The sequence below is a fragment of the Grampus griseus genome, assembly GCF_964374135.1.
Source record: "Grampus griseus genome assembly, chromosome: 7".
Classification (NCBI taxonomy): domain Eukaryota; kingdom Metazoa; phylum Chordata; class Mammalia; order Artiodactyla; family Delphinidae; genus Grampus; species Grampus griseus.
Genome location: NC_139001.1, coordinates 60976383 through 61003070, shown reverse-complemented (window position 1 = coordinate 61003070; position 26688 = coordinate 60976383). Strand labels below are relative to the sequence as shown.

The window sequence follows — 26688 nt, the reverse complement described above, 5'->3', positions numbered from 1 at the left end:
AACAAGACGAAAAGACAACCCTCAGAATGGGAGAAAATATTTGCAAATGAATCAATGGACATAGGATTAATCTCCAAAATATATAAACAGCTCATGCAGCTCAATATTAAAGAAACAAACAACCCAATCCAAAAATGGGCAGAAGACCTAAATAGACATTTCTCCAAAGAAGACATACAGATGGCCAAGAAACACATGAAAAGCCGCTCAACATCACTAATTATTAGAGAAATGCAAATCAAAACTACAATGAGGTATCACCTCACACCAGTTAGAATGGGCATCATCAGAAAATCTACAAACAACAAATGCTGGAGAGGGTGTGGAGAAAAGGGAATCCTATTGCACTGTTGGTGGGAGTGAAAATTGATACAGCCACTATGGAGAACAGTATGGAGGTTCCTTAAAAAACTAAAAATAGAATTACTGTATGACCCAGCAATCCCACTACTTGGCATATACCCAGAGAAAACCATAATTCAAAAAGACACATGCACCCCAATGTTCACTGCAGCACTATATACAATAGCCAGGTCATGGAAACAACCTAAATGCCCATCGACAGATGAATGGATAAAGAAGATGTGGTACATATATACAATGGAATATTACTCAGCCATAAAAAGGAACAAAACTGGGTCATTTGTAGAGATGTGGAAGAATCTAGAGACTGTCATACAGAGTGAATTAAGTCAGAAAGAGAATAACAAATATTGTATATTAACGCATATATGTGGAACCTAGAAAAATGGTACAGATGAACCGGTTTGCAGGGCAGAAATTGGGACACAGATGTAGAGAATAAACGTATGGACACCAAGGGGGGGAAGCGGTGGGGGGTGGCGGTGGTGGTATGATGAATTGGGAGATTGGGATTGACATGTATACACTGATGTGTATAAAATGGATGACTAATAAGAACCTGCTGTATAATAAAATTTTAAAATTTAAAAAAAAGATTTGTAAATATTGTTAAATTTATTTATTTATTAACCTCTGCACATTTTTATATTGTGTGTTTTACAACTTGTGTAATATATCAGCATATACTGTAACATTTTACAAAAAAGAAAAAGAACTTACAGGGTGAATTAATTGAGTGCTTACAGGGAAATTTACAGTTGTAAATGCCTATATTAAAAAAGAGAAAACAGGAAAACATTTTTCATGTATTGAGATACTTCTTAAATACCATAACGGAGTGGGGGAACAGGCCACAGAACTGGGGAGGGGTGTTAATAAAAAAAAAAAAGTACTTATCCAAAATACAAAAAGAATTTCTTCAATTAATTTTTTATTTTTGTAAAGAGAAACAACACAAAGGAAAACTGATCAAACGATCTGAACAGGTACTTCACAAGATATATCCAAAAGTCAATAAACTTATGAAAAAATGGTAAACCTCTGAACTCATCAGGGAAATGACAATTAAAACCACAAATAACACCTGATATCCACCAGAATATCAAAATAAATAATTTTAACAATTCCAGCTGTCGGTGAGGGTGTAGAGCAATGGGAACTCTCATATACTGTTCATGGGAATGTAAATTGTTACAACCACTTTGGGAAACTGGCAGTATCTACTAAAGGCAAACACACACATAGCCTATAACCCAGTAAATTTACTGTTAGGTATATACTCAACAGAAATAATAGTACATGAAGAGACAGGTATAAATATGTTCATACAGCATTATTAGTCATAATAGAGAAGTGGAAACAACCCAAACATCTATCAACAGATTGCATAAATAAACTGTGGTATACACATACAAGTAATATAGAGCAATGAAAGTGAACAACAGTTACAGGAATTAACATGGATGAAACTCTAAAACATACGTGAAACAAAAGCAGCTAGAAAAAATATATATACTGTATGAGTCCGTTTATATAAAATTCAAAACAGGCATAATTAAGTCAGAATAGTGATTGCTTTGGAGGGAAGGGAGAAGGTAGTGAATGACTGATGAATGCAGGAAGAGAGCTCTGAAATGCTGCCTATGTTCTATTTCTTAACTGAGTGGTCGTTACGTACATCGACTTATAGTAATTCACTGAGCATTATTTATCGTGTGCATTTTCTGTATATATTAATATTGTGATACAATAATGAAAGGTAAAGCACCATATAACATTAAAAAATAAAATCAACTGAATCACAGTAAAATTAGAGTACCTGAACTTTAGAGAGTAATAATTTTTTAAAGACTGGGCATTTGATATAAATATTAAGTTTAAGTTCAATCTCACTAGCAATCAAGACATACCAACTGAAACAAAATGATAACATTTAATAGTTAAACCGGAGGAAAACTGTCTAATTCCCTTCTCTAGGGAATATTCTGTTCATACCTATTGACAGAAATACAATTTCCTTCCTTCCCACTTTTCCTTTTTAAAAAACTTTCCTTCACAGCACTGGAGAGGGTTGCTCTATGATCCACAGGAGAATAGTGCTACTGTGGTTCCTGAATTTCCAGTTTCTAGTTCAGTCCCCTTGAGACCTAAATGGGTTCTAAGAGACACTCAGCCCTATATCCTTCTAATAATAAATTTGTTTTGCTAAAGTTTTTTTCTAGCAACCAAATGACCAATGAATAGAACACCTTGATATAGGATAGGCTACAACCACATTACGTAATAATTCTGTTTATATGAGAAGTTGAAATTGGCATCACAAATTGTTTTATCTGACCCACAAAGTGGTTTTTTTTTTAAGTATAAATTACATGTTATGAATTGTAGTCTTCCTCACTAGACTCTGCCCAAGCTCCTAGGAGACAAGGACTATATCTTACATACCTTTGTTTACCCAGTGCTATGCTCCAGGTCCAAAAATACTTGCTGAATGAATAAACAAACTATGCCAATAAGGTTTCTATAAAACTCTAAAGCTCTGACAATTGATTCACTTCTGAGAAGCAATAACAGATTTTAAAATCCTGGTTATCCCATAGGGAAAACAATAGTGACAATACACATTAAATGACATTAAAAAATTCATGCCCTTTTGCCCAGTAAAGCAAATCCTTAAAATGTAAAATAAAGAAATAAATCAAAGGAAGAAAAATTGTATGTATAATAAATACCACAATATTATCTAGTGAAAAGAAATGAGACTAACAATTATGATTATCACTTGAAATCTGCCTCTGTCATACACAACCCTGCTAGAATTCTTCAACAAGCCAGGGAGACAATCTATGTATGTCAAGTGTACTCTGGTCATAAGGATCTTAATCCAGATGGTACTTGTTCCCTATTCTTGACATTGAAACAAAGAAGAAAAAATTTTTAATTCTAAAGCATCCTTGTATCTAAATATACTAGTAACAGTTAACACATACTGACTTGTTAACACGCCACAAATTTCTCATTTAATTCTCACAACCTTATGAAATAGTTACTATCTCTTATCTCACCCTACAATCAAGAAAACCTAGGAATTCACTGGCAGTACAGTGGTTAAGACTCCACGCTTTCACTGCAGGGGGCACGGATTTGATTCCTGGTCTGGGAACCAAGATCCCGAAAGGCGCATGGCCAAAAAAAAAAAGCATTTAAAAAAAAAAAAGAAAATCTACAGATGCATGGAGAGGTCAAGTAACTTACTACAGTAAGTGGCAAAACCTAAACTGATATCCGGAATCTAACAAATATGTGCTTGTAACTACTTCTACATAATAATGCTTCTAACATAAGGTACCAATATCTAAGTATAAAAAACTAAGTATAATGCTGTCAACTAGGTCAGAGAAGTAGGAGACACTGATAGGAAAGAGGAGTAGGGGGCCAAGAGCTTGCCGAGGACTGCCATTCATTAGCCTTTTGGGTTTGTTGTTTAAAACTATAAAATGAAAAATTTTTAAATAGTGAGAGAAATGCCCGGAGAAAATATAATAAAGCATTTGATAAACTGGATTAGATACATGTTCAGTATGAAGATCGCAACCCTTTGGTTAACTGCAAGGCACTGTGTTAATAATATTTAAGCCCAGTAATTCCTAGGATGAGGTGAACCCCGCCCGGTTCAAAAATACATGCCTATCTCATGCATTGCTGCTATATGAGTGGAACACAATTCTTCAAATAATAATTTGGCAATAGTTATCAAAAGCCTTTAATTGTTTTATACTTTTTGCCCTGATAATTCCATCACTGAGAATCCTCTTCGGGGGGTGGGGGGAGCTTTTACTCAGAGATATTATATCAATATCTATTGTAGCCAAAAAGTAAAAGTATAAAGAAAAGAAATAACCTAAATAACTAACTATGGTAGTTAAGATGTTTTTGTTCACCATGATCCATTCCTCAGGAAAACTACCATTCACCTAATTTGTGTGACCTTCAGCGGTCCGTCAATCATGGCTTTCTGTGGATTCCTCAACTCACTCTACCTACAGCCATAGTGGCTACCTTGCTGTACGTCTCCCAGGTACCAGTGACTGGTTAAGGAACTGACAATCATAATACATCAGCATCAACCCAGAAGTGACATGTGGACATTAGGAAAAAGTTTTGTCTGTCAAGTGTGGTTGCTAAGCCAAAGGTATGTGACTGGGCTCCAGAAGCAAGAGGCTAGAAGAACCCAGAAATGGAGTCAAAGAGGCTCAGTGACATTATTTGAGATGTTGGATCTAAGCTGTTTCCAAAGCCATTCCATCCTCCTCCACACATACAATTCCCAGTTACGTGAACCAGTAAATTCCTTTTTTAACTTACCAAAGCTTGTGTTAAGTTTTTATCACAGGTAAGCAAAAGAATCATGACTAACACACTACCAAAAGAAGAATGGTTAACTAAATTAGAGTACATCCATTCAGTATCCCTGTGGTTAAAATTCAGTGGAATAATGCTAACAGAATAGTATAACAGTTAAGAGCATGCACTCAGGAGCCTAGTTTGAATCCTGACTCTGCTACATATTCTCTATGTGTCCTTGGGTTAGTTAGTTAACCTCTCTGTGGCTCAATTTCCTCATCTGTAAAATAGGGATACAATAGTACCTACTTCATGACTGTTAGAAGTAAATGAGTTACTATTTACAAAGTGCCTAGAACAAGTCCTATCATTAATAAGTATATGTATCTTTTAAATAAATGAGATAAGCAAAAATATATATACAAAGTTAACTAAACCATGTAACTTCACTGATGTTTTTTAAAATCTGTGCACAGAAAAAGGAAAAACTATGTTTTTAAAAAAGCAAAAATACCCTATTTGTCAAAAAAAAAAAAGAAACATGCCTCAGGTCTCATGAAAGACAGGATGAATCTGATTGGCCTCATGCAAATCCCCCTGACCTTCTCCAGAGGCACCATATTCACCATCAGACAAGAAGCACATACATAGTGTCAAGTGTGGAATTCTGAAATCACAATGTATGACATTTAACACAATACCAGCAAATACCAGGTTAAAGTTTAATTTAAACCTAGAAGTCATTTCTCCAACTAAACTAGTTTCCAGGGAAAGGTACAAATTTATGAGCAGAACGAACTCTTAATAATCCATATAAATGAAGGAGAACAAATATTATGTCAGCCCCCCAAACCACTCATATTTGGCTTTGCACTGCATCTTTGTAGCATACAAGCATTTTAACTTAAATAGAGGTATAACCTGTCTTCGTGAAATTCACAAAATTTCAAACCTAATAGCGAAGCCACATTGAGAAGATTTAAGTTTCACAACCTACCACCTATTTCAGATCTGCATCTTTCTACATCATGCTTTGAATTCCTATCAACCCTTTCAAATTCTTTCTCTCATTAGATACACTAAATAATACATGTTACCAAGGGATCTGTTTTGTATGCAATAAGGTAATTAAAGCTTTAAGTGTTTTAAAAAATACTTCTTATAAGATGAATCAGATTAAGCTTCAAGTTTCCTTTCCCTGCCATATTGAATACTAATAAAACTCAAACATCTGCCACTAAAGCATCTCAATTTTGTTCAGAGCCTCATGCACCAGGTTAAAACCCTCCACAATAAGTGGACTATTCCTATATGGACAGTCAAAAATTCTCCATTCAAATTCTAATGTTTATTTGTTATTGCTGTGGTGAGCGTATGAGGTCAAAATATTAAGATAAATGGCATCCCAATTTAATTATTAAATATGAAAGTAAGATTTTTCATTAGTATACCTCTAACATTTTCCATGAAACGTAAGATCTGTACAAATTGGTTTTGGATTTTTCTTCTTTTTAATCTTATCTCCACATACATACAAAACTCATGCAAAAAAATAATAATGACAAAGTTTACCAGTAAACTGAATGAGCCTAAAAGACTGATTAGTAAATTAAAATATCTTAAGGAAAAACTAAGAAATTACCCAAAACTAAATTTCCATATCTTAGGCAATACATCCCAGTGGTTAAAATGCAGACTTGATTCAAATCTCACCCTAACATTTACTACTCTGTGTCATACCGGGCAAGTTTCTTTACTTCTCTGTGCTTTGGTTCCTCATCTGTAAAATGAGAATGATAATTGTATATACCTCACAGAGTTATGAGAATTAAATGAATTAACATGTACAAACAATGAACTTTAGCTATTATTGTTACCCATTATCACTCTCTAAAATATAACTTGCCTATGAATTACTAAAATGAGTATCTCCCTGGGTCTGAAATACGTGCATATTAAGTATATAATCACTCCGTTTAAAAAAAAAAAAAAGCTTTAACAGATCTTCAACAAAACTTTTCGTTAGGTGCCACCTCTATAGAGCAGCAGTCCCCAACCTTTTGGTACCAGGGACCGGTTTTGTGGAAGACAATTTTTCCACGGACAGGGGTGGGGAATGGTTCAGGCGGTAATGCAAGCGATGGGGAGCAGCAGATGAAGCTTTGCTCACTCAACGCCACTCACTTCCTGCTATGCAGCCCGGTCCCTAACAGGTCCCTAACAGGCTGCAGACCACAGCTGTAGCGGTCTCCCGGGGTTTGGGGACCCCTGCTCGAGGACATCCTACTACACACTGAGAATATGGAAATGAACAAAACATAGTCTCTGAATTCAAGACCTTTCTGTCTAGTACACAAAAAAATAAAACTATAATAAAAGGTAGTATGACAAAGGTGCTATGAAATAGACAATCCTATATGACACTAAGGAGCAGAGGAATCTAACTCGGGGGGAAACAACCCAGAAATAATTTCTGAGGAACAATCACCTAGTTACTTCACTTCAGGGCACCACATTATTATTTATGTAATTTACACAGCTTTTAATATATTCATAACAGTATTTTAGAATATAGATCATTAAAAAGACAAGATCACCTTGCATACTACTGCTTACCATGCTCATAAATAAACTTAAAAATCTTTTGGTAATAATGAAGATGAGTATCTTCTCTTAACAAATTATAACATAACCTTGAAAAGGTCACATTGCTTCTTCAAGAAACATTTCTTTCACCAATAAATAAAAGCTACAAACTTTCCTCCAGTAAATTATAATTAGTGCTAATGTCAAACAAATAATATTTTTGAGCTGTTAGAGAACTCTGAAGGCTTCGAATTCAACTCCCTCATTTTACAGATGAAAAGGAGCCACAAAGTATAATGGAGAAAGCACTAAGCTGAAAGTCAGAAAACTGAATCTTGGTCCCACCTCTCCTACAGTAAAAGCCTGGGCAAATTATCTAAGTTTCCCCATCTGTAAAATGAGAGGTTTGGATTCATTTGCTTCCAAGGTCCCTTTCAGCTCTGTAATTCTCATTTTATGAAACTGAAGCAGAGAGATAGGCAACTTGCCCAAAGTCACCCAGCTAGTTAATGGCAAAATTGGGACTACACTTGGATTCCAATTATCAATGCACTTTCTCTTCTCTACCATACTACTTCTCCTACTTCACCATTCCTCTAAATTATTCTAAGATTTCTGGAAATTATTAAAGAGCATGAAGGAGTTTATTAAACTAAATGACTTAATCCTATGGCTCTTCTATAGAAAATGAGCTTTAAGTCTAAACGCAAGAAATACATGAAGTCTCAAGCTATGTCACTTACTACACTTAAGTTGACCCCAAGAAAGTTACAGGAGTTTAACCTTGACTTCCCAGCACCTAAAATCTAACCTTTCAATACATCTCACAGAAGAAATTATGTTCCATATTAAATTAAAATATGAATTGCTATAGGTAATGATAGCTATTACATGCATAATTCTCTCAATAAGATGAGAATTTAAATTCTTCACTTTATGTTCTGGTTTTATTTAATATGCATTTTTAAATTCAAGAGAGATCAATTTAAACGCTTTGCCTTCATGCATCCTTTTTTCAGACTCTCTAGCTTTAAAACCATTAGATTAAACACATTACTTCTGAAATCACATACACAATTACAAATGAAAGACTATACAGACTGCTGACAGTTTCTCTTTCTGAACTGAAAATCAGCCCCCCACAGCATTCTAAAATTCTGTGCCCAAGTATATGACAACTCTACTAAACTGTATCGTAAGCAGCATCTGATTCCCTAAAATGTCTTCAAAGTTTATTATATTTCACAGGGAATTCATCAGGATTTCAAGACTGACAGTGTTGATTCCAGAAAATACAGAAAAATCCTCAGAGGAAAAGCACAATAAAAATGCAAAAGAGTAATAAAGTCAATGATAGTTTCATGCTACTGACTTAAGAGAATATTCAAAAACATTCATGGATATGTAAGTACAGTTTAACTATATTTACGGATTTTCAAAGAATCACAGAATGTTTGCAATTTTTAACTGGATGGGACCTTAAGTCACTTAATCTAATAGCACACGAAATAAGAATCTACAGAATTTATCTCTACCTCCCCCAAAAAAGTCTCCGTAGTTTGCTTTAAATTCTTTAAAGCAGTTCTTTCATTGCTGGCCAAGTCTAGTAGTTATACAGTTTTTACATTCTTCTCAATAAATGATGCTGAATTCATTCTGCGCCTTCCTAACTTTCACCTGCTGGTCCATCTTCTATAACAGCATAATGAACACATTCTCTCTTCAATTTATGTGATTGAAATGCCTGAAAACAGCTATACTTTTTCCCACCCTTTAGTGTCTTCTTTAGTCTAAATGTATGGTCCACAGATTTCTTGTGGGTCCTGAAGACACTTCCGGGATAAAATGTACTTCCACATCACAAGTACCTTTAAAAAAACTGCCACTTGTCGAATTTTGGTGTAATATCAAAGAATAACTTCCAAAAAGACTATTAAAACAATTCTTTTGGGCTTCCCTGGTGGCGCAGTGGTTGAGGGTCTGCCTGCCGATGCAGGGGACACGGGTTCGTGCCCCGGTCCGGGAAGATCCCACATGCCGCGGAGCGGCTGGGCCCGTGAGTCATGGCCGCTGAGCCTGCGCGTCCGGAGCCTGTGCTCCTCAACGGGAGAGGCCACAACAGTGAGAGGCCAGTGTACCGCAAAAAAAAAAAATTAATTCTTTTGCAACTACATATCTATGTGAAGTTGGATTCTCTTCACATGCCTCAATCAAAATATATCTCAACAGACTGAAAGAAGAAAATCCAGCTGTCTTCTAGTAAGCCAGAAATTAAAGTGATTTGTAAAAATATAAAACAATGCCACCAGCCTCACTGAAGCGTGTTTTTGTTTCAATTTTTGGCTGCATTGGGTCTTCGTTGCTGCGCGCGGGCTTTCTCTAGTTGCGGTGCGTGGGCTTATCATTGAGTGCAGGTTCAATGCAGGCTCTCATTGAGTGCAGGCTCAGTAGTTGTGGCGCATGGGCTTAGTTGCTCTGCAGTATGTGGGATCTTCCCGGATCAGGGATCAAACCGGTGTACCCTGAATTGGCAGGCGGATTCTTAACCACTGTGCTACCAGGGAAGTCCCCTCACTAAAGTTGTTGTTTTAGACTATCTTCATTTTAAAATTTGTTAACATGTAATCAGATTGTTATTGTTAGATAAATATTTTTGAAGTTATTTCATTTCAAATACAGTAAATATCAATAGACATAACCCACATAAATAAAATCTCTTCCTCAATAATTTTTAAGGGAGTAAAGGGGTCCTGAGACCAAAAAGGCTAAAGCACAGCCTATTTCTCAGGGGCAGATTCACAGACTTCTAACTATCTTGGATTTCCCTCTCTCCTCTAATATGTACATATGCCTCTGTAAGGGAGGCACCTACCACATATCTATATATTCATGAGCTAGAATCCTTAAACATACAGCCCTGTCTTGCTCCAGCAGGTGACTTCAAGAAATTAAAGGGCCATCTGGTACACTTAACTGTTAACATCTCCCTACAGGTATTACTCAATCATCTGGAGTCAAATACTTTAACTCTTTTGTCTAAAGGATGCAGTCTGTAAATATGGAAACAGAGAACAAGTTTATTTAAACCGCAATATTATCTTTTTGACCAAACTACTTTCATTATTTATATAAAAGTAAAGCAAATTATTCATATCTGGCAAGATGAAACAGAAAAGCCAAGTCTTTTGTATAACCATTTATTTGACTCTTAGCAGTAACCCATTCAAAAGTACCTATGTATTGATATGCAAAAAAACCACCTGCTCATCTAGCCAGTACACACACCAGGTTCCTCGGAAACAAACCTGACCTTATTTGAAAATTTAAATTCTTAACTTCCCACATCCTTATTCACAGATTAGAAGATAAAGTGGGATAGAGAATTTAGCCACAGGTTTAAAAGACCCAATGTGCAATCTAGAGCTACACTGCTGGACACCTCTCAGAGAATTTTAAGATTGATAAAGGAAAAGGTTTGGCACTCCAAGGGAAGAAAGAAGTCTATACCATATCATATAAATTCCTAATTCTTATGAGTTAGGCTTATAGATACTTATGGAACAACTTTGAAAATAGCCCATTTTCAAAGTAAAGTTTGCTTAAAAGGAGTTCTTCACATATGTAACTTTATATATGTACATATACATATGTGTGTACCTCTTTTAAGTTTAAAATTTTCTATTATATATTACATTTAATTTGCTCCACTTTTCAAGAAACAAAGTTTAGGGCTTCCCTGATGGCGCAGTGGTTGAGGGTCCACCTGCCGATGCAGGGGACACGGGTTCGTGCCCCGGTCCGGGAGGATCCCACATGCCGCGGAGCGGCTGGGCCCGTGAGCCATAGCTGCTGAGCCTGCGCGTCCGGAGTCTGTGCTCCGCGACAGGAGAGGCCTCAGCAGTGAGAGGCCCGAGTACCGCAAAAAAAAAAAAAAAAAAAAAAGAAACAAACAAACAAAGTTTATTCTCTCCTTGATACATACACTCAAGTTCCATTAATAGTAATGGTTCTTACTATCTATCAGTCACCAGCAATCAAAGCTCTCAATTTACATCACTTTACACAACATACTAATGTTACTTGGAAAAGATGCAAAGCACTTGTTAAAATAAAAACTGGGATCACACTCAAAAGAAAATGTTTCCATCTTGATACCTAGGGCTTCATATATGCAATTCCTATTAGCGTTTGTGAAATCTGAAACTATAGCTTCAAGATGAATATATATAATCCTAGAGAGAATTAACAGTTTTAACTTACTTCCTGGTTGGTCAAAAAAAGCAATGTACCACTGTCACCATACAGGTACTTGGGTGTGAAGTATAACTTCCACAAAAGCATGTCCTGTTATTTCATTAGTAAATAGAGACACACTATTCAGGTTACATAAAAATCCAAACTGCTGGACAAAATTTCTGGTTATTTGGAGGGTCAAGCTAAATTATTCCAACCCCTGAAAAATTTAAAACATCAGGAAAATTGCAGAATAGTATGAAAATTTTTTAACTAGAGTTGCAGTAACCTCAGAAACTCACAATCTAGATTTTTCAGCCCCCAAATTATTAATTACAGATGTTACAGATGAGCAATTCGACACTATATGCCCTCAGTATCTAGCACAGTGCTTAGCTCACAGAAATGGCTCAGCAAATATTTAAGAAATGAATGAAAAAAAGATATAGCCTTAAAAGAGTCTTTCCCAAGACCATCATTTACTATCACTCATTACATATCATTCCTAACACTATCATTAAGCATCTTAATGAAAGTACAGACAAAAGTAAAAGCATGCTAAAAGCACCAACTGCTCTGTTTACAAAATAGATTTTAAAACATTCATTTACAAATTTTCAAATGCAAAAAGAAAAATCTCCAGGTGTACTAAATTTGAGTGAGTCAATAAATAAACTTTTATCTTCTAATAATCAGAACTCAGGGTTGGGGGTGAGATGGAAAGGAGAAATGTCATGTCAATGTATTCAGCATGCTTAATGGATGCCATAAATCAAACCTTCCCCTGAATTTTCCAGAGCAAATTCATACCAATCTTTGAGCCTATTGTCACTTTCACACATGCTCACAGGAACAAAATGACAAAGAATGCTGTGCCTGAACCACTGGATTCAGGGCACAAACCACTTGATTAACAAATGTCAAGGCTCTGAGTCGTAAATATTGACAGATATTTTCAAGATAAATTAATCCCACCGACTCCTGCATAAATCAAAGCTCCTGGTATCTTTAAAGGATTCACTAGACTACTGGACTTCCAGACGTTTTTTCTGAAAATGTGGCTACAATCTCCCTGTGTGACACAACCGGCGGTGAACAACCCATTTACCAATTGCTGATGAATACCGCTAAACGTTTTCCAGACAAAAGAGCGTTAAACGTGATTCTACGCACATTTATTCTTCCCCCACAATTCTCCCAAATTTCATTTTATGTCGTATACTTAAAGTTAAATACAGCAAGTTGAAATTTTAGTCAAAAGCACTCCGATGTCTTACTAGCTGTGTAACTGCTACATCTGGTGGCAGCACACTTGCATGCAAGAAGCCAGAAAACTTAGAAAACAATTGTAACCGATCTGGTGCGTGTTTGCAGTAACCTTTACGCAGATATTTCCCACAAAACCCACGACCCTGTCAAAGAACCGTAGCCTACTTGCAGTAGAGAGAGAACGCACAAACACGCAGGAGATGATGGCGAAGCAAAGTTGCAACCATCTGGAGGGATGGTTTTAAAAGCCTGCCCACGAATCAGTCTGTCGTTTAAACTGCTCTAGGAGGCCAGGCAAGGGATCAAAGTCGGCTTTGATAATTTCAGAGGCTCCCCCCAAAGGGCAGAGACCCTGCAAACGAGAGGCATCCTCCAGGTCCTGGGCAGCAAAGCTCGCAGAGCGGGGACCGCCTCTAGGGGAGGAGTGCGCGAGGGAAGGGGAGGGGGCTCGAGGATGAATGCTTCACCAAGAGGGAAAATCCACCAGAGACCCGAGGCCAGGAGGTTAAGAGTACTGAGTGTACTAGCAAATGGAGCAGAAAGGGGCTCGCGTCCGGGGTCAGGCTTCCCATCCCAGCAGGACTGGCTCTTAAGAAGCCCAGGCGAGTCTGTGCGCCGCGCCTCGCTCCGGCCCCTCCAGCGCGCACCCCCTCGTCGGTCTTCTCAGCCACCCGCGAACCACCACCCACATACGGAGCACTACCTCCCTGGAGCCGGGAGGCCTCGAGTCCACCTCGCCCCCTCCCCCACCCCGGGGTCGGAGGAAGGAGACGCGGGGGCGCGGGGACCGCGGCGCAGGAGGGGAGGCCCGCGAGCGGGCGCGGGCGCGACGGCGCTTACCTTCCCTGGGCCTCCCGGATGGCGGCGTGTGATTCAGCAGGGACCTGGCCGCCGTCGCCGAGCCCGGGGTTGGAGACGTGGAGAGCTGGGACCAAGATGGCGGCCCCTCCAAACTTCCACTGCTACTTTGGACACTCATCAAGCTACTTTCTGGGAACCCGACTCCCCCCCTGCGACGGCAGCGGCGGCAACGGCAACGGCACCGGCACCCGCCTCCGTCATGGCGGGGGCCGCGCTGAGGGCGAGCGAGAGAGCGAGGGCAGGGAGGGGAGATTCAAGGGGATGGGGGAGGAAACCGAGAAGGGGGGAGGTGGGGAGGGTAGAGGTGAGGGGAGGAGAGGGGACGGGGAGGAGGAAAAGGGGGAGAAGTGAGGGAGCCGGCGGGCGCGCCGGGGAAGAGGCAGAGGGAAGGAGCGCGGCGGCAGAGGTGTCGAGGGGGCGCCCGCTGGGGCCGGGGTCGGAGAGCGGGCGGAGCGCGGGCTGCGCCGGCAGAGAAGACTTCCGCGGGCGGAACCTGCCGGCACCTCTGCAGTGCGTCGGCCCCCGGCGTCGCCCGGGTGGCGGCGGCGGCGGCGGGTGGTGGGTGGCGGCTGAGGCGGCGGGGTAACCTCTGCATCAGTTACAGGCGGCGGCGGCGTCACGCGCCGCCTGTGCAAACACTATCGCGAGGCTCCTGCGCCTCCGGTAGCGGCGGCGGCGGCGTCGGCCGCGGGAGCAGGCTTGGGGGAGGGACTGCCAGGGGTTGGGGGCGGGGGCGGGGGCGGAGGGGCTGGGGAGGGAACGAGCGCGCGAGAGAGGAGACGCGGGCGCCGGGCGCTGCTGGCTCACCAGCGGATAGCAGCGCTGCGCGGGAGCCCGGCCGACCGACTGGCGTGCGCGGGGGTGGCCTCCCCGAGCCGGCCGGAGGGAGGCGCACCCGCACGCGCCCCCGCCGCGCAGCACTGGCTCCCGCGCCCGATCCGCTGCCACCTGACTCCCCCTCTCTCTCGCGGAAGCGCGCCTGGCTTCCGACCCACACCCAGCCTGGAGAGAAATGCTTCTGCTCTCGCTGGGCTGTCGTTTCTCAGGAGTTCGATGCGATCATTTCTCAAAATGGAACTGAAAAGTTGAGAGTCGCGTCTTCCTTGCCCGTCTGTACTGTGCAAAAAAACCGGTGTGCCTCTCCCCGTCTACAGAATGGGAGTGATTATCGAATAAAAGAGCTAAGAAAATAAGTTGGGGGGGATGGAAATAAAACTTTATGAATGTTTTCCAAAAAAGAAAATCTTTACCGGTGTTCTGCGCTGTTATGTGTGGTCTAGCAGTTCTTTGTTTTAAAACAGTAGGTGGGAAATCTAAGAAAATTTTGATCAGCGAATTCACATATTTAGGGAAACTATCCAGGGTTCATCTTGTAGAAGAGGGCATGGTTTCTAGAAAGTTCCAGGGCCGCTGCTGAGCCCTGACTACAAAATCCTAAAGCAAATTGCAGCATTTGCTGAAATTTATAGGTACAGTGTAACTTTCTACAAACCCACACACGGGCAGACACATCAGGGATTGGGCATCTTGTACATAAAGGAGCTGTCTAATAGTTCAGGAAAAATACAAGGCGATTGCTCTCTTTAAAAAACCAAATTGAATAGAACACTAAAAAGATTATGATATACAGCAATTGTGCTGGCACGAGGAAATGGCATGCAGGGGGACAAAAATGTCATTTCTATTTCTTATTTTTGTGACTTTGCATTTCTCATAGTAATGTTTTGTTCAGATAAACTGTCATACTAGAATAGAATCTTGGTTGTCAGTTATCTCCAGAGGTAATTTTAGTTTTCTTATGCTTCAGATTCTTCAGTGAGCTTTTAGTAACGTTCTGCTTTTCAAACTTAAGAGGGACATCTCACAAATTAAACAATTTTATTATTTTTTTTAATTATCTATTTAGGCTGCTCCGGGTCTTAGTTGCTGCACGCGGGATCTTCACTGCAGCACGTGGCTCTTAGTTGTGGCAGGCATGCAGGATCTAGTTCCCTGACCAGGGATGGAAGCCGGGGCCCTCTGCATTGGGAACACAGGAGTGTTACCCACTGGACCACCAGGGAAGTCCCCTAAACAATTTTAGCGAGATATAATAAACTACACATATTTAAACTGTACAACTTGATAAGTTTTGATGTGTATACAACCCTGAAACCATTTATAAAATCAAGATAGTGAATATGTCCATCAGCCTCCAAAATTTCCTCTACCCCTTTGTGGTTCCTCTTCCCCTACACCCCCATTCCCAAGTAACCACAGATACGCTTTCTGTCACTTAGATTAGCTTGCATTTTCCAGAACTTTAGATAAATGGAATGGTACGGTTTGTACACTTTTGTCTGGCTTCTTTTACTCAACATAATTATTTTGAGATTCATCTGCATTGTTGCATTTATCAGTAGTTCATTTCTTTTTACTGCTGAGTATTCCATTGTGTGACCATACCACACTTCGTTTATCCATTCACCTGTTGATGGACATTTGCATTGTTTCCACTTTTTGGCTATCATGAATAATGCTAGTATGAACATTTGTGTACAAGTCTTTGTGTGGACATATGCCTTCCTTTCTCTTGGATACATATCTAGAACCTTACCATTAGATTTTTATACCAAAGCACATTAACCCTAAGGCAAAACAAGAATTCCTATATGATAGGTAATAGGCAACTGTATGCTCTCTCAGTATTTTAAAAGAGTAAGCTTAGCTGATTGTGGTGAAAAGAGCACAGGACAGGAAGGAAGTCAAGAGGCCTGGGTACTAGTCTCAGCAGGTAACAGTCCTTCTCTATTCAATTTCCTCATCTATGAAAAAGAGGTTAGAGTCACTAGGTGATCTCTAAAGCTCCTACCAATTCCAAGACTTTATATGGAGCTCAGCTCCTCTCGAGAGTAGTAAACAAAACCCGACCAAAGAGATTTGATAGTAGGTTATCTTCCTCCCAACCCTCCCCAGAGCCTCAGGTTACCTTTACACCAACCCCGGTTACATTTTATGCAGACTGACTCCTTTTATTTTAAATGGTAACTAGAGGATCACAGCAAATAACATAATCCAATTACTTTCGATTTATTTTTGTTACAAGTGCTGCCTTGGAAAGACAATTAAATGATTGGTTCCTGCTTTCTTGTAGCTTATAAAGATAGTCAACACTGACTTACAAAGAGGCTACTGCCAGCAATAGGGAGCTACTTAAATAACCCGTGGCTTAGCCTGAAAATGGAATGTTATGCCATCACTTAAAATCATGTCTTTGAAGAATACTGAAAAGGATGATAAAATTTTCATGTATATTGTAAGAGAAAACATGGGTTTGATCCCGATTTGTTTGTAAGTATGCAAAACAAATGACTGCAAGGTTGTACCCCAAAAAGTGCATGGCTAGCCTTGGGCTGTAAGATTGCATAATTATTCTTTTCTACTTTCTGCTTTGCCAAATTTTGTACAATGAATCATGTATTTCTTAAGTAATTTAAGCATAAAAAGGGCCTGGGGCTTCCCTGGTGGCGCAGTGGTTGAGAGTCCACCTGCCGATGCAGGGGACACGGGTTCCTGCCCCGGTCCGGGAAGATCCCACATGCCGTGGAATGGCTGGGCCCATGAGCCATGGTCGCTGAGCCTGTGCATCCGGAGCCTGTGCTCCGCAACAGGAGAGGCCACTACAGTGAGAGGCCCGCGTACCGCAAAAAAAAAAGGGGAGATCTAAGCCCTGATCTATAGGCTAGTCATAATTTACAACTATGTTTATTAGACTCTTTTCTATTTATATACCATAGTAAAAAATATTTACAAAGCATCCAATATTATAGATATAATAAATTATTTTTATACCTCTTAACATTTGATTCCTTCTAAATTTGAGGAAACAATTAATGCTTAAGTCTCTTTCCCCCAAACCAGTCAGAAATGAGCCCAGAGACTGGATGAAATGTCCTTTCTTAGTACTCCCCCATACAGGGGGCTGCTGGAGCCAGTTCATACCACCCAGAGAGCAGATTGTACAAGTCTCTCCCTCAACTCAGAGTTCAATGATGTCACATTGGTAGCTTGAAACTGGTCATGGTAAGAGTATTTACAACACCAAAGTCAGCAAAATCTACAAATCAAGGCTTCCTCACCAGCACACCACTGCTCCCACAGTACATAGATCATTGCCTTATTATCCTCCATTTCCCCGCCTTGGCTAAAAGCCTAGGGAGGGCAAGGACCTTGTCTGTCATGTTTACAGTTATAGTCCCAACATCTAGCACCTGCTTGGCATACAGCTGGTGCTGATACATATTTGTTGAGCCAATCAATTACCCACAGAGCTGGTTCACAAGCACCTGAGCCCCCTGAGCTAATCTCCTTGTAAACAACTCTGTTGGCCATGCTAGCAGAGGAAGAAAAGGCCAAATACTCCCCCACCCCCTCACACTTTCACTTCATTGGCCAATGTTTGTGATTTGATAAAGTTCACTGACCTTGTTAGGGATGCCAGATGAAATATAAATTTTGCAAGGGCCATACTGATACTAAAAAGTTATTTGTTGTTTATGTAAAATTCAAATGTAACTGAGCATCCTGTATTTTTATTTGCTACATCTGGCAACCCTAGCCCTTTTGAACTAAGCAAAACATAGTTAATGATGTATTACCTAGTAAAGTTGAAGATACTATTACCTGGCAATTCCATTCCAAATAATATATCTTAGAGTAATTCTTGTTCATGTGCACCAGGAGAAAGAACAAGCATGTCCGTAGCACTACTGATAATAGCTGCCGAAAACTGGAAACCACCCAAATGTCCAACAACAAGAAAATAGATAAATAGAGTTATGTATATTCACACAATAGGATACTATACAATTAAAATGCTCACAGGCGTAATGCTGATTTATAAGAACAAGTTAAAGAAGGATGAAGGCAGTTTGATTCATTTATAAAACATTCAAAACTAAATAATATAGTGTTCAGGAATATATATGTGGCAAAACCAGAAAGAAAAATGAATGAGAAGCCAAAATCAGAGTAGTTACTTCCATCAGGGAAAAGGGGGGAATGTGATCATGGAGGACCCACAGGGGCTTCAAAAGCGTCAATAAATGCACTACTGTTAAGTTTGGTGAGAGTGTGGAGGTATGTTTGCCTTACTCTTTTTCTTTAAACTATATATATTTATAATGTGTATATATATATATATATATATATATATATATATATATATACCAGATCTGCTCTAATATGTATGAAATATTACATTACAAATGTTTAGGAAATGGAGTGTGCTGGGCCTTTTTATTAGAGTGAACCGAAATGCCCAGCCTGTCTCCTCTTGCCTGAACTCACCCCCAGATTTGATTTCCTTCTTTGTCTGAGTGTATGCACACAGATCGGAGCTCTCAAGATACCTGCCCTACCATCGTGCCGTGTCACCTTAGTAGTCCTCTTTTTGGTAGATGCTTGGACAGATGACTCCATTGCATAGGATTATGAAGAATTCTCATTTCACTGAGTGTGTTCTAACTGCCCTGCACAATTCACAAAGCCACTGCTTGAAGATTATGGTTTCCAAATCCCTGCAGAGATAGTTTCAGGGTTTTGTGCATAATAGGCTAGGTTACACTTCCTCTGCTCTCTCTAGCAGTGGAAGTGGTTTCCTTCTGGTTTGTCAACTCATTGGGGGAGGGGGGCTTGATCTATACATAACAAAAGCTGGAATTATTAGATTCTCAAAACAGATTCATTTCAGCTTAGGTTAAGAATTATAATCAGCTTCAAAACAATATTACCTCCCCCAAAGAGCACTAGAGGCTGTTCTCCAAGGGCATGAGTATTATGAAATGTTTACAAAAACAAAGTGCAACAAGCAAACAGTGCTCATAGCAGATTTTAAATCAACAATGTACCCCTTAACAAAGCAGTCTACTTAGAAAAGTGATTAAGAAAACATATAAAACCGATTGTAATCTAGTGTTCCACTTCACTCATCCTAAGTCTTACTGATTAAACTAAAATATAAATTCATCACTTCAGAGGGAAGAACAAAGATTCCCAAAACCTTACTTACGCTGGACTTTGTTTCTGCAGTCCGAATCTTTTTGTAGGCAAAAAAACTGATGTTCCTTTTCATAAACATTAATATCAAATATACTTGATTTTTGACAATATCTTTCCAACTGAATGGTTTCAAGACTTTCAAAATCATTTAATGCAAAAAAAAACAAAAACAAAAAAGCAAACAAAATCACTTAATGTGTGACTTCCCCGGTGGTGCAGTGGTTAAGAATCTGCCTGCCAATGCAGGGAAAACGGGTTCAAGCCCTGGTCCGGGAAGATCCCACATGCCACAGAGCAAACTACACCTGTGCACCACAACTACTGAAGCCCATGCACCTAGTGCCCATGCTCCGCAACAAGAGAAGCCACCGCAATCAGAAGCCCATACGCGGCAATGAAGAGTAGACCCCGTTCACCAAAACTAGAGAAAGCCCGCACACAGCAACAAAGACCCAATGCAGCCAAAAATAAATAAATTTTTTAAAAAAAGACCCAACATAGCCAAAAAGTTAATTAATTAATTTTTAAAAATCACTTAATGCTTTCCTAGCAAATAAAAAATGCTAAATCTTTCTTAGATACACGAAAAAATAATGTGAGATATATATAACCTCATACATATCTAGAAACTTTGAAACAATATAAAAACATCAAATATTGATGAGAATTTCTCCCCCTTCCACCCCAAAAGTCAAAAAGTCACCATGAAGCAAGAGAGGGGTTTCTGAGATGCAAATAGTATTCTGTTCCAGGTGCTGGTTAGAGGTGAGTGTCTAGTTTGTGAAACTGTACACTTACAGTAAAAAGTTAGAAAAACTTTTTTAGAAAAAATAACCTGGCATTTGTGATTCTAAGTATTTGCACACGTGCATGCGCACACACGCATGCGGGCATACACTCTAAAGAGAAATTTCTTGTTTAATGAGAAAATAAAAAGGAGTATTTTTTTAAAAAGGAAAATGTTGTTAATATGAGGGGAAATGAATGGCAGTTTCTTATGGAAAGAAAATGTCTTGAAATCAATAAACACACGATGAAATTTCCAAAACTGCCACCATGAAAACTTCCTCAAGTAAATATTTATTACTTAGCTATTGCTCACTTTGAGCAATTAATAAAGTTGTTTGGGAATGGTTTATAACTTGTATATCCATTGGTTTTGAAAACTGTTACAGACTGATAAGCATTGGTTTCAGGAATTATTTGTTGAGCACCTATCGGGGATAAAGCAATTTGCCAGCTGCTGTGGAAGTGCAGAGTGAGTCACAAATGTAGCTTAGAGGTAATGATCAAAGAATAGTCCAGCAAATGACTGCTATCCAAAGTAGAAAATGATGCATTTTCTAGAAAAATGGGAGAATTTGGAGGCAGGAAAGATCACATTTGAGGCTTCCTAAATGAGGAGCAATTTCAGCTGGGCCTTGAAGTGCATCAAAGAGATCTAACTTATTATTTCCTTTTCAAGATTCAAAATTTATCCATCAGAGTCTGGATCTATTCCATACACCAACTTAAGTCTCTATTCTATTTTTTTATTATATTTTCAGTTTCAGATAGTCTTGAGCACCTAGTTAGATCTTTGCTTATTTCCTGTTTTTCCCCGTTTAGAAGCCTCAAAACACTTTTCCAATCCCTCCTAGAACTGCATCTTTCAATTTACCATAGGCTTCTCCTTGCTCTATGAGTTGGGAGAGGACATGGACACTAGTATCAAAAAGTAATTTTCCTGGCTGGTTCACTTTGTTGTGCAGCGGAAACTAGCGCACCATTGTGGAGCAATTATACTCCAATAAAGATGTTTAAAAAAATATGGACAGTTCCAAAAATATAGAGTAAAACAGAAGAGAAAGCAGAAAAAAAAAGTAATTTTCCTCACTGAAACTAAGTCACCTGCTATGCAACATGGAGAAAAGAAAACAAAATTAAGTTACATAAAGCATTGACTTTATTGGTAATCAACAAAAAAGCATATCAGGAACATTCTCCCATGAATCTGACACAATTTCATGAATCATAAAATGAGTCACTGAATCATAAAGAGAACTCATGATTTGGAAGATAGGGTTGGAAAGAGTTGGTGGAGATGCCCAAAACAATAATGAGAGATGAATTGATGTTAAGTCTGAAATGCTAAAAGAACTATAGCAACAACATTTTATTTAAAATGATGGGATTTCTTTTGGAAAGCAATTTAGCAATATGGATCAAAAATCCTTTAAAAATGTATTCCTTTTGGGACTTCTCTGGTCCAGTGGTTAAGACTTTCCGCTCCCAATGCAGGGGGCACAGGTTCGGTCCCTGGTTGGGGAGTTAAGATCCTGCATGCCGCACACTGCGGCCAAAAAAAAAAAAAAAAAAGGTATTCATTTTGACCCACTGATTTCATTCCGGAAATCTGCCCTAATGAAATAATCCTAAATTAGAAAAAAAGTGCCTTTTCTCCTTCCGCACAAAGATAATTTTATTCAATATTATTTACAATAATTAAAAGTTGAAAATAACCTAAATGTACAATAATAAGGATGTGGTAATAACTTATGGCTCGTCTAATATGAGAAGGTCATTAAAATGATTGTGAAGATTTTATATAACCAAAAACAACTGGTTTGCTTAAAAGAGCACTTCAGTGAATAAAGCAGCATATAAAAATTATATATACAATATAATCTCAATCACATAAAATGTATATAGTAAAAAGACTGAAGGGACATATACTAAAATATTAACAGTGGTTGTCTTCATGTGATAAAATGATGGCAGATTTCTGTTGCTGGCCTTTGTACTTTTGGGTATTGTCCAAATATTTTATAGGAATAGCAATTAGTTTATGAGAAAAAAACAACTGTATTTTTCCAAATGACTGGGTTTACTACCCCAGATTAGATTAATGAAGACAAACAAAAGGAAGGATCAGCAGGTGACAGGGAAAGAAAAAAATGTTTGGTGCCTCCTTTTCCATAGTTTCCAAAGGTTATTGTTTGGCTTTTTATTGGTACAATTAAACAAGTGTAGATTTTAAAAGTATTTGTGGAAAGCTCTCAGGAACCCATTAGCAGAATCAGAGGAATGTCCACCTTCAAAAAATCACAGTAGAAAATAAGAGAAAACAAAACCAAGTCTGCAGAGCAAATCACAAAACTGCAAAGAAAGAGCATGCATGTATGAAAACAAAGGCACAAAATCATGGCAGTAGTGAGACTAAGCATGATCAGTTTACTTATTAAATTTAGATTCCCTACTGATAGAAAAAGCCTCTCAGATTGTGTTAAAGATCAAAATCCAATACTTTGCTGCTTATAAAAAATACATCTAAATAAAGTAACATAAAAAGACTAGAGAAAAGGATGGGTGAAATGTAGTAAGCAAACTTGCAATAAATTAGAGAAGCATTATTAAGTCAAAATAGAATCCAAGGCAAAAAATCTTAAAGGTTATTTTGATTTAATATGAATATTAGATACCCAAAAAAGATAAGCGGCAATAGACAAACAATTCACACAGTGGAAATATGATTAGTTAATTGAGGGAATGTGATGGAATCACGATCTCTCTGGTATCTGTTTTTCCTCTCCACCCTGGGCACATGGGAAAACTATACTTCCCAGATTCCCTTCAGTGAGATGGGGCTGTGTTACTAGATATAGACATCAGAACATGAGCTGCAATTGGGTGTGTCCCATCCAGGCCAAGAATTTAGGAGTCAATGTGCCACCATAGCACTCTCTTTTCTTCTAACGGGGATTATAGAGACCACACAATAATGTGAAGTCACATGATGGATGTGACCTGGATCTCCCAGTCACTGCAGGGAGACCAGCTGCCTTATAAATTGGCCCTCTGGCACTGGACTTTGCATGAGGAAAAATAAACCCATGTTATTTTAAGCCTCTGAAATTTGGTGCTTTATTTGCTACTATCCTGTCTTAATTAATACAATAAAGAAACGGCAAACTGCCCAAACAATCAAGAAATTTGAGTCTAGCAATGAGGTTCCACTTCCCATGTGTTAAACAGAAGAGAGGAAAAAAACCTTAACATATTAATACTCAGTGCAGTGGGGGAAAGGATGATCTTTTCAATAAATTAGACCGTGTCAAATGGATAGCCACATAGACTATGCATCTTGATCCCTACCTTACACCAACTACGTATTCCAGATGGATTGCAGATCTAATTATGAAAATAAAAAATAAAGCATTTAAAGGAAAACATGGGGGGACTTCCCTGGTGGTGCAGTTGTTGGGAGTCCGCCTGCCAATGCAGGGGACAGGAGTTCAAGCCCTGGTCCGGGAGGATCCCACCTGCTGCGGAGCAGCTAAGCCCGTGCGCCACAACTACTGAGGCCCATGTGCCTAGAGCCCGTGCTCCGCAACGGGAGAGGCCACCGCAGTGAGAGGTCCACGCACCGCAACAGGGAGTGGCCCCTGCTTGCTGCAACTAGAGGAGGCCTGCGCGCTGTAACGAAGACGCAATGCAGCCAAAAATGAATAATAAATAAATTTTTTTTTTTAATTAAAAAAAAAGAAAACATGGGGAAATATCTTCATGGCTTACAGGTGGGCAAAGATTTCTTAAACAGAACACAAATGTGCTGACCATAGCAAGAAATTTGACAGACTGAACTATATTAAGAATTTCTGATCACTAAGAGACTTTATCTAAGATGGTGGAAGCAAACATGGAGTCGGAAGATGTTTGCAATATATACACCTGATAAAGGACTCACATTCAGAATATGTAAAATAACAACAATAATAACAACACTAACCTCCTACAAATCAATAAGGAAAAGACAATACAGTAGAAAAGTAGACACAAACCTTGAACAATTACTTCAAAAGGAGCATATCCAAATGGCTGAAAAACATATGATAAGATGCTAAACATCTTTGGTTAACAAGGAAATGCAAATTGAAGCCAAATAAGATACCATTCACCAGAAGACTAAAATGAAAAAGACAAAATATCAGACAGCATGTAGAGCACCAGGAACTCCCATACACTGGTGGAAGTGAAAAGTGGTGCCCTTGGAAAACGGGGCAGTAACTTCCAAAGCTGAGAATATACATATATTATGATCCATCAGTTCATTCCTAAGTACATTGCCAATAGAAATGCATACATATATTCATCAAAGGACATATATAAGAATGTTCATAAAGCAGCACTGTTCATAATAGCCCCAAACCAGAAACTACCCAAATGCCTACCAGAATAAATACATTGTGGAACTTTCACACAATAGAATACCACACAGAAATGAGAATTAACGAATCATAGCTACACGAGTGACATGATGAATTGTACGAACATAATGTCGAACAAAAGATTACATATTATGTGATTCCATTTATATGAAGTTCAAAAACAGTTAAAACCATCCTATAACGTTAAATCATTCAGCACACCTTTGGAGGGTATATGAGGGAGAATTCTGGGATGCTGGTAATGCTCTGTTTCTTGATTTAGGTTCAGATTATACAGTGCGTTCACTTTGAAAATTCATCAAGCTGTACACTTAGATTTGTACACTTTGGTGCATGTATATTTTACTTCAATGAAATGTTTAACATATATAATAAAAATATATACATTCCACAAATACATAATACCAAATTATAGCAAGGACCTAATTAAACTTGTATTTTCATACATTATTGCTATCAAGGAGAAAATGGTACAACCATTTTGGAAAGTAATTTGGATGTATATGTGCAACATATATTAACTATATAACAACACACATATATTCCCATTTCTGAGAATCTTTCCTAAGGAAAAAATCCAAAACATGGGAGAAAACTATGAACAAAAGTTTTTATCACAAAGCTAAGGTCAACTATAACTATAGCATATCCTCTTGGTATATTTTTATTCAGTTTTGACTGCTTTGAAAACTCTAGTGCAACATGAGAAAAACTTTTGGTATAATGTAACGTGAAAAAGGAAATTGCATATACCTAATTATTATAATTAAATAAAGATACAACTTAGAATAAAATGACTAGAAAGAAAAACACACAAATGACACATACACAACATCCCTGCCCAGTCTCAACCACTCCATAAATCACATAGGTAATGATGCCCCTTTAATCTGTATCTCCAGCTCACACATATCTTTTAAGCCCCAGGATATTCAAACTCATCACTACACATCTTCCCTTGGATGTTTCACAGGTCCCTCAATTTTTTCCTCCTATATTTTTTAACTTGGGTGGAAACTCAGCCAAGAGTAAGAACAGGGATAGTTATCTAAACCAGAGATCTGAGAGTCATTCTTGTCATCCCTCACTATACATTCCTAATACCCCCATCCCTTACCATTCCCTAAGTCCACACTGTCTCCTAAAGAGCCCTTTGAATTCATCCCTCTCCATCCATCCATCTATCCATCCTTCTGCCATTGCCTTTACCATTTTCCACCTAGATTATTGCAAGATCTCTCTAACTAGTCTACCTGCTTTCAGCCTCTTTCAATTCAGCTGCTGTGGTTATAGTTGTAATACCAAATTTGAGTGTGCTTTTCCATTTTAAAATTCTTCTGGGGACTTCCCTGGTGGCGCAGTGGTTAAGAATCCGCCTGCCAATTCAGGGGACACAGGTTCGAGCCCTGGTCTGGGGAGATCCCACATGCCGTGGAGCAAATAAGCCCATGCGCCACAACTACTGAGCCGGCGCTCTAGAGCCCACAAGCCACAACTACTGAAACCTGTACGCCTAGAGCCCGTGCTCCGCAACGAGAAGCCACCACAACGAGAAGCCTGCGCTCCACAACAAAGAGTAGCCACCCCTCGCTGCAACTAGAGAAAGTCCGAGTGCAGCAACGAACACCCAACACAGCCAAAAATAAATAAATAAAAAATAAATAAATTTTAAAAATAAAATAAAATTCTTCTGTGGTTACTCATAAGTGACTGGATAAAGTTCAAACTCTCTAGTACAGCCTATGGTGATTCTTTTTATCTTGTTATCTCCTGCCTATCTTTCCAG

The 26688-nt window shown here is 39.0% G+C and overlaps 1 protein-coding gene across 1 annotated transcript in view; it reads right to left on the bottom strand.

The window, feature by feature from the left end:
* TLK1 (tousled like kinase 1) overlaps window positions 1-13918 on the bottom strand; it is a 152672-nt gene extending 138754 nt beyond the window's left edge. The window contains exon 1 of the mRNA XM_082658810.1: window positions 13636-13918. Within this exon, the coding sequence (XP_082514936.1) occupies window positions 13636-13774 (139 nt within the window). The 5' untranslated portion in view covers window positions 13775-13918. The remainder of the gene's footprint in view (window positions 1-13635) is intronic.
* Window positions 13919-26688: the final 12770 nt, after the last annotated feature.